Source organism: Tachyglossus aculeatus, chromosome 9 (genome assembly GCF_015852505.1).
Source record: "Tachyglossus aculeatus isolate mTacAcu1 chromosome 9, mTacAcu1.pri, whole genome shotgun sequence".
Taxonomy (NCBI): Eukaryota; Metazoa; Chordata; class Mammalia; order Monotremata; family Tachyglossidae; genus Tachyglossus; species Tachyglossus aculeatus.
Window position 1 is genome coordinate 45,088,169 of NC_052074.1, and position 9,010 is coordinate 45,097,178.

General features: G+C 44.4%; 1 protein-coding gene across 4 annotated transcripts in view; it reads left to right on the top strand.

Annotated features, from left to right (window-relative positions):
- The window catches only part of KCNJ3 (potassium inwardly rectifying channel subfamily J member 3), a 125,892-nt gene extending 121,374 nt beyond the window's left edge, over positions 1-4,518 (top strand). For 2 of the 4 annotated variants that reach the window (XM_038751310.1, XM_038751311.1), the window contains exon 3: positions 3,470-4,518. In XM_038751310.1, the coding sequence (XP_038607238.1) occupies positions 3,470-4,056 (587 nt within the window). In that variant the 3' untranslated portion in view covers positions 4,057-4,518. The remainder of the gene's footprint in view (positions 1-3,469) is intronic. The other 2 variants (XM_038751315.1, XM_038751313.1) reach the window with 2 other exon arrangements.
- The last annotated feature ends 4,492 nt before the right edge of the window (positions 4,519-9,010 follow it).

Consider the following 9,010-nt stretch of genomic DNA (forward strand, 5'->3'; position numbering starts at 1 on the left):
ATGTGTCCAACCTGGTTAATTTGTAACTACCCCAGTGCTTAGAACAGTACTTGATACATACTAAGTGCATAACAATATCATTATTATTTTCAATGGGCTAACTCTGTGGTTAAAGGGTGGACATCCAGAGGGAAAGGGGAGGTGTCAGTATTGCTTCTAGTTAGCAGGCCTGGCTATCAGGTTAGTAGGAGAGGAGATAAAATGCCTTACCTATTATGTTACAGTACAAAGAATATCAGTGGAGATCATTTAACTGGTCACATCATGCTTTCTTGATTGGTTTCTGACTGTGGAACCAAGCATAACAAACCTTTTTAAGCAGAAAGCCTCAGTCCCAATGAGAAGAGTTAAGAAATCCAACTGGTCTTTCCATACGATTTTACAGATTTCTAGGACGTGTCAGTTTCTTTAGCCCAAATGTGAAGATGGAGCTTTCTCCCCTAGGGAATTTAAGTTGATAATGCCATCTTCCGTAAGCATCTCTATCTACTTTTCTGGGATTACAACCATCTGTACCCTTTCTAAACAAAAAGTCTATCCAATTGCTTATGATTTTGGCCACACTTTCAAGATGTGGGATTAAATTAACCAGGTTAGTGTTGTCTTGTATCATAATTATATCTCAAATCTGGGCAACAATTCCAACTAGTCTCTGGGAAGCCAGCAGGTATCCTCTAACCAGGGGAATAGAGAGTGATCCATGTTTTTAACTGACTCTGAGAAGCAACAATACCTTCCATCAGTGAGGCAAAAGTTATAGCCAGCCTGGCATTCAAACTTGCTCTACTTTGAACTGTTCAGGCCTCGGACTGTGTATTTGTTGGCCACAAAATTGATTCTGGCGAGAGTTTTATGTTCCATGTTCAAACTATCAAACATTTTTGAATTATAGGAATACCAGAGGCACTCTAAGAATGACAGCAAATAACTATTTCCTAATATGATTGAGATTTAACAGCCTGAGGTTTGAAGGCGACCAAGAGAAAATGGCAATTAAAAATAGTCTGGTGAGACTTGGCAGTGTGAGCTGTTCATTATTCGGGAGCCCAAGTGAAACACCCACTCAAGGGTGTGTGTTCTGTAACTGCTGAAGTTGGCAGAGTGGAGGAAAACTGCATTAACAGATGGACTAGCCTCCCTTTAGGGGATCAGACAGATTCCTAGGATTCCTGGCCAATGGTGGATGAAGCCTTTCAGCTGTGGGAATCAGGGAATGTTTTTCCAAGGGAGGTGACACCTGCCTGCTGACAGAGTCCCTTAACTTCTCAATGCCTCAGTTTCCTCATCTGAAAGTGGAGATTCAATACCCATCCTCCCTACTACTTAATAATAATATTTATTGTTATTATTGGTATTTGTTAAGTGCTTACTATGTGCCAAGCACTGTTCTAGGCATTGGCTAGATATAAGTTTATCAGGTTGGACATAGTCTCTGTCCCACATGGGCCTCACACTCTTCATCCCCATTTTACAGATGAAGGAACTGAGGCCCAGAGAAGTTAAGTGACTCTCCCTGGTTACAAAGCAGACACGTGGCAGAGTGGAGATTAGAACCTTCTGATTCCCAGGCCCATGCTGTACCCAGTGAGCCATGCTTTGTGAGACCCATGTGGGACAGGGACTGTGTCTAATCTAATTATCTTGGATCTACTCCACTTAGGACAGTACCTAAAACATAGTAAGCTCTTAACAAATAGCAGGAGTGGGGCTTGGAACTCATATCTTTGAAGCCTATTGCCATGACATTCCTCAAAATCAGAAGAAAAGTCTTACCTCCAGTCCAGGCTTCTGGGCAAACACCCAAATCACCTCTGGGGTAGTCCTACCCTGGAGCTAAAAGCAGCAATCATCAGCACCTCTCAGGGAAAAAAAGATTTAAACAGCAATTCCCATTGTTTCTTTTTTTTTCTGGGCGTTATTGAACTTAGGAATTTGCTATTTGCTGGATTTCTTTTTGATTTGCAGGAAGAGACAGGTTTACCTTGGAATCATGCTCACTCTGGATTAAGCACCTGTTGTTGGGTAGGGACCATCTCTATATGTCAATCAATCATATTTATTGAGCACTTACTGTGTGCAGAGCACTGTACTAAGCGCTTGGGAAGTACAAGGTGGCAACATATAGAGACAGTCCCTACCCAACAGTGGGCTCACAGTCTAAAAGGGGCTCACAGTCTAAAAGCCCCAACTTGTACTTCCCAAGCGCTTAGTACAGTGCTCTGCACAAAGTAAGCGCTCAATAAATATGATGGAATGAATAAATGAATGGCAGATGCCCATGGCTGGATACAGACAAGGTCTCCCAGAATATTTCCAACCTTAAAAGGAGTGGTCATATTACATTTTTTCTCCCCAAAGATGATCCTCAAATATCAAAGGTCCAACCTCTGGTTTCTAAAGGAAGAGAGAGAAAAATATGCTGAAAAATGCTTTGAAAATTGAACTGTTTGTATTGTATTCACTCAAGCACTCTACACACAATAAGCACTCAGTAAATCTCATTGACATATTTTAGAACAACACTGCTGGTGGATGATGTAAAGCTATGAGATCTGATGGGTGGGCAGGTGTGGGGAGCTCAGGTGAAACATGGATTCAGTTAGCTCTTTGGAAGAAAACTTCACGGACTCTGCATTGTATTCAGAAGGGTATGTCAGAGACAAGTTATCACTACTCGCTCTTCTTCTAGCACTAGTAGAGTGGCAGAATTCCCTCTACTTGTCAAGGCCAGCTCAACTCCAAGCAATACAGTTTCTTAATATACAGTTGGTAGAGCAATCTGGCTTCACACATGATCAAAGAGCACAAATCATACCTTAATACAAACAGCAGTAAATTAGTTGGCCCTGCTTCTTTCTCTCCATTAGAAGGCTCTGGTGGGCAAACACTACGGATAATTGTTTGTTCAATAGTATTTATTAAGCGTTTACTATATGCAGAGCACTGTACTAAGTGCTTTGGAAAGTACAATACAGAATAAAGACTGATAATCCCTGCCCACAATGAGCTTGCAGTCTAGAGTGGGGAGACAGACATCAATACAAATAAGCAGAACATACTGAATGCTTCATGAATTTGTGTTCCATACCTGCAGGTTAGGAGTCCTGACCTGGCAGCTTCCTTATCTAGAAAAATCTTAACATGCCAAACTTCCTTATAAGACAGACACCTAGATAGGAAGAAACAAAGGACAGCAGAGGATATGTGACGTGCCTGCTGCGAGTAAATGGTGGCTTGGCCAGACAAAATGGAGTCCAGGCTTAAAGGCCCTTCACTTTCCAATTTCTTGGTATTCTACCACTCCTAGGGCCATCAGTCACCAGAGTTACTATTGTTCACTTAAACAAGCTGGTCAGGAGGTAATCAAACAGGCCTAGAAACAAAACGGCTCAGAGGGAACAGTTGGATGAGAAAGGGCTAATGCAAGGCAAGAGCACTGAACCAGGCTTCTTTTTCTCTTTGGCTGCAGGGATGACATGTCAAGCCCGGACCTCATACACTGAAGATGAAGTCCTCTGGGGCCACAGGTTTTTCCCGGTCATTTCCCTAGAGGAGGGATTCTTTAAGGTGGACTACTCCCAGTTCCATGCCACCTTCGAAGTCCCCACCCCTCCTTACAGCGTGAAGGAGCAGGAGGAGATGTTTCTGCTGTCGTCCCCGCTAATAGCCCCCGCCATAAGCAACAGCAAGGACAGGAATCACTCAGTTGAGTGTCTCGACGGGCTCGATGACGTGGGCGCTAAGCTCCCTTCCAAACTGCAGAAAATGACGGGGAGAGAAGACTTCCCCAAAAAACTCCTGAGGATGAGCTCCACCACGTCGGAAAAGGCCTACAGCCTGGGGGACTTGCCCATGAAGCTGCAGCGAATAAGCTCGGTCCCCGGCAACTCGGAGGAAAAACTGGGGTCTAAGACGACCAAGATGCTGTCCGACCCCATAAGTCAGTCGGTGGCGGACCTACCGCCCAAGCTCCAAAAGATGTCAGGTGGGGCGGCGAGAATGGAGGGCAACCTCCCGGCCAAGTTACGGAAAATGAACTCCGACCGCTTCACATAACGAGAGTCTCCGCCGCCCCCGCAGGCCTGACTTCCCGTCCTGGTTTTCGCAGCGGTCCGGTGTGTGGGTGAGCAGGTAGTTCTCGCTCCAAGGGACGAGTCCATTGGGAAAGGGGGAACTGACTTATCCTGAATTCTACCTGCTCACCGGCAGCATTGCCCTCTCCGGGCACAGCGGCTGCCCGTAGGGTCGGCGGTGGGGCAGAGAGAACGATTATTACCTGGCATGTAGTATCCCATTGAGCATGCAATAATAGTGTGCGAATTTTGCATATAGTTTTACGGCATGATTCTCCTATTTATATTGTATATTCTGAAAGATATTCAAAGGTGGGGAGTCCTCTTCCCTCTATTTCTAAGGTAAGCAAAATATAAGAAAGAGTGAATAGCTTTCAGGCCAAATACCAATTTCAGTTAAAAAAAAAAAAAATATATATATATATACACACACACAAACATATATATATATATATATTTTTTTTTTTCCTAGTCTAGATTGTGATGTTTTGTTAAAAGTAGTTGGTTCTGGTGCATGTTTACTTTGGTCAAGCACAAAAGCTACTGGCATTAGAAAGTGATTAACACCAAATCGTTTGAACCCTAAATTCTTTTCCATTTTAAAATCTGTTATGTTTTCTTCACATTACTTTTTAATAATGATAGCAATGGCATTTTTTAAGAGCTTATTGTGTGCCAAGCACTAAAAATGCTGGGGGAGATAAAAATTAATCAGGTTGGATGTAATCCTTGTCCCACATGGGGCTCAAAGTCTAAGGGGGAGGGAATCTCCATTACACAGATGAGGAAACGGAGGCACAGGGAAGTTAAGTGGCAGAGCCACTTTGGGGCCATTTGACTACTGGGAGGCTGTGCTAGGGCTTGGCCAAGTTAGTTTCCCAAAAGAGGAAATGTTCTATGTACAGGCTACCGATATATAGCCGTGACATTAGAGTATGAGTAGGGCTGGTTTTTAAAAAAGACTGTTCATCCAAATGCTAATTATTATTTCCTGAATTAATGCTGTAAGCTCTCTAAAGAAATGTTCCATAGCTTTGGCCACTAGATATCAAGGAAAAACATTCTCTCCCTCCATCACTTCTGCAGAGGGCCCGGCTTGCTCTGGACCTTTTACAAAGCTTAATGTGTCATTGCAGGGATTTTATGCAGCCACAGCTGATTTGAATGTCAACATTTGCTAACCAATTAAATGATCAATAGAATGTGCCTAATTTGGGCTCCACCATCATTCGCTCGATCCTCTTTGGTGGAGAGATGCCATGGAATGGTGGGGTCAGAAATATTCAATTTTCTCTTCAGCTCAGCTATCTTTTCCTCAGCTGTTGCTGCTTCCTTTGAGAGCTCCGAGTCACAGGGATAGGTAGGGTGACGGTGAAGGGAAAAAACACTCTAGCCTGAATCCCTGGAAAACCCAGACTTTTGGAAGAACTAAGGGTCACTAGGGCTAGTGGAGTCAGGGACTGCTGGTCTAATAATAATAATAATAATAATGATGGCATTTGTTAAGCGCTTACTATGTGCAGAGCACTGTTCTAAGCGCTGGGGGGGGATACAAGGTGAGCAAGTTGTCCCACGTGGGGCTCACAGTCTTAATCCCCATTTTACAGATGAGGGAACTGAGGCTCAGAGAAGTTAAGTGACTTGCCCAAGGTCACGCAGCAGACATGTGGCCGAGCCGGAATTCGAACCCATGACCTCTGACTCCAAAGCCCATGCTCTTTCCAATGAGCTCTTTCCAATATATTAATGAATATATTTCCTGACACCAAGGCCTGAGCATTGTGGGTTCTTAGCAGAAAATGGCAACTCTTGATGGGTAGAATGGCAAAGAAACTCTGCTTTGGCATGCCAAAGAGAATTTAAGGTTGCCTTTTGGAGAATCTCTGGTTTTGTTTCTGAGAAAAGATGCAGGCCCTACAATTCTGGTCACCCCGCCGCCCCCCGTCATATCTCCGTTTGGGTAATCCAGGGTAATCTCGGCTGGAGCCACCGTTCACCTTCATACTTTAGACATTTACTGAAAGTAATGCATCCACAGGGAAAGCTTTTCTATGTCTGAGCAAGGAACACTTTAGCACATTTTCTACTGCAAATGGTTCAAGCCACAGTCCATCACTAAAATTCTCTTATTTTTATATCTGCATTGCTTTACCTGTTGTGTGATCCAGGCTGAGATTTCTCCAAGAAAAGCAGGCGGGTCTGCTTGATCCACACATTCGTTCTCGGCACGCAGAACTATGAGCCATATTGGCCCCCACTCTAACGTGGTCCCTGCAGCTACACACGAGAGCCGGACCCCCCACTCCTTCCCCCCCTACTCCCACTTCAGACTTACCTACAAGCACGGTGAAAACTGCAGCCAAGATGATCCCTTTGGGGTCCAAAGCCGAATGTTTCACCAGCAAACAGCATGGATTTTCCCAGTAGCAGAGGCTGGCCGGGTGCTTCATCCTGGGGGAGAAGAGTCAAGGGAAAGAAGGGTCTGAGAGAGACTGGGAAGCCAAACAGAAACACTGGCTCACCCTGAAAAGCTCCCCATTTTAGCCTCTCTTCCTGTCTCCTGACCAGGATTTGTCATTTTCCGGTCAAGCGCTTGCTTAACCAAATCCACTGCCTTTCCTTGTTATGCAACCTGGAGAAATCATGATGAATGTATTCCCAGAATGCCTCTTCCATCGGTCTGTGCTCCCCAGAGTCTAGGGGCCTGGGGCCCTATAACCATCAGAAGTACCACCCTCTCTGCTAACCATTTCCACTGGGGAGATTGGTCTCTGGAGCAATCAGCCCCCACGATAATCTGAATTCAACCATCTCCTGGAAAGGGAGCCTGTTGCAATGCAAAAATGTTCATTGGCCTGGATGACGTGCTTACCCATTGGAAGAGTGGCCTTTATGGGGTTTTGATATTGCAGAACCCCTGAAGGTTTTCCAGAAGATGGTCCTTTCTGAATCACTTGAACGAGTGGTGTGTTTGGGTTAAAAGCTCTCACGACCCCCTGTTGGGTATACCTTTGCCCAGCCCTGTGACACAAGACGTAGCAGATGCCATGAAAACGCTTTTCTTTGCTCAAAATTAATGCGATCCACCAGAGGAGGCCCCATCGTGGAGGTCAAATGGTTGAAATTGTAGCTTGTGGGCAAAGACCTTGCTGATGACCTATGTCCATTGAGCCTCACCCCGAACATCCCTCCGGAGTGAGGGACTTGGACCGGCCCATTAACTCATCCAGCCAGGAGTGGGGTGTTTAAGTGTGGTGCTGTCTTGGACCTGGGAAATTCTGCCCCTTTATTGGTTAATACATAACAACTTTCCCCACCTCACTTATCCTCGTGCTTATGTTCTAAAGGGGGCTTGAACTGACAACACACAGCAGGTCTGTGTTCTGTACTGCTGAATTAATGCTTGAATTATACTGTAAATTGTACATATTCAAATTAGAACCTAACTAATTCCATTTTCTGGCATGCACCCTGTAATTAAAGAAGTGTACAAGTCTATTTGGAGGAAAGAAAACCCAACCCTTGTACCCCAATACTGCAAGCACAGTTTTCTCGAGGCTCTATTAAACTTTCAAACCTTTGTTGCGTTTAAGCATCTGGAGTGCTTGTCCTTTCTCCCAGGTCGTCTGACCACCGGGATCTTCTCTGCTTCTGCTCCTGCCACTTCTGAGTCCGGTTCGGTTCCGGTTCAGCCTCCCAGTCAGTCGGTTTCTCCGATTCCAAGAGATGGAAAGAGATTTCGGCCTGTGTGTAGGGAAGGGGCAGGGGGATAATAATAATGATGATGATGACATTTGTTAAGCATTTACTATGTGCAAAGCACTGTACTAAGCACTGGGGAGGATATAAGGTGATCAGGTTGTCCCATGTGGGGCTCACAGTCTTAATCCGCATTTTACAGATGAGGTAACTGAAGCACAGAGAAGTGAAGTGACTTGCCCAAAGTCACACAGCTGACAATTGGCAGAGCTGGGATTCAAACCCATGACCTCTGACTCCCAAGCCCGGGCTCCTTCCACTAAGCTACACTGCTTCTCTAAGAATGAGATGGGATCATCAATCGTATTTATTGAGCGCTTACTGTGTGCAGAGCACTGTACTAAGCGCTTGGGAAGTACAAATTGGCAACATATAGAGACAGTCCCTACCCAACAGTGGGCTCACAGTCTAAAAGGGGGAGACAAAACCAAACATACTAACAAAATAAATAGAATAGATATGTACAAGTAAAATAAATAAATAAATAGAGTAATAAATTTGTACAAACATATATGAGAGTGGTGTCCCGACGGGGGAGAAGGGGAGATAGTGAAGGTGTTAGCTCGTTGTGGGCTGGAAATGTATCTACCTACTCTATTATATTGCTCTGTTACGTGTTCTCTGCACAGAATAAAAGCTCAATAAATATGATTCATTGATGTGAACCCTCAGGGACCTGGTTACAATGCTTGGCTTTGCCCAAACGAGAACAGCCTTTCCAACTCTAGCTGGGACCATCTCGGTCTCAAAAAATAAAGCACAGCAATAATAAAAGAGAATGTTTGGTGCATCGTCTAAAATACCCCCATTTCAGGCCACGGGGTTCACTCCATATATTGTATTTTACACATCCAATTTCATATAGATCCCTTCTTTGAAAGTTGAAAACTCACGTGGAAAACTTCCACATCTGCAGAGCCGCACTCTGGTGTTACGGTCGACCAGGCGAAGGTTTTAAGCCACAGTTCTGGGTTGCTAAAAGATGAATTGTATATTCCCCACTGTATTGTTCTGTTAAAAACACAATTAAACACGGTAGGCAAACTTGAGTGGCAGATCTTACATTAATAGCTATCATTTGATGAGGAAAATGGATATCTCTGATTCACAGCCTAAAAGCCTCTCTGCCTGTTTATAACAATAATTATGGTATTTGTTAAGTACTTAGTATGTGTCAA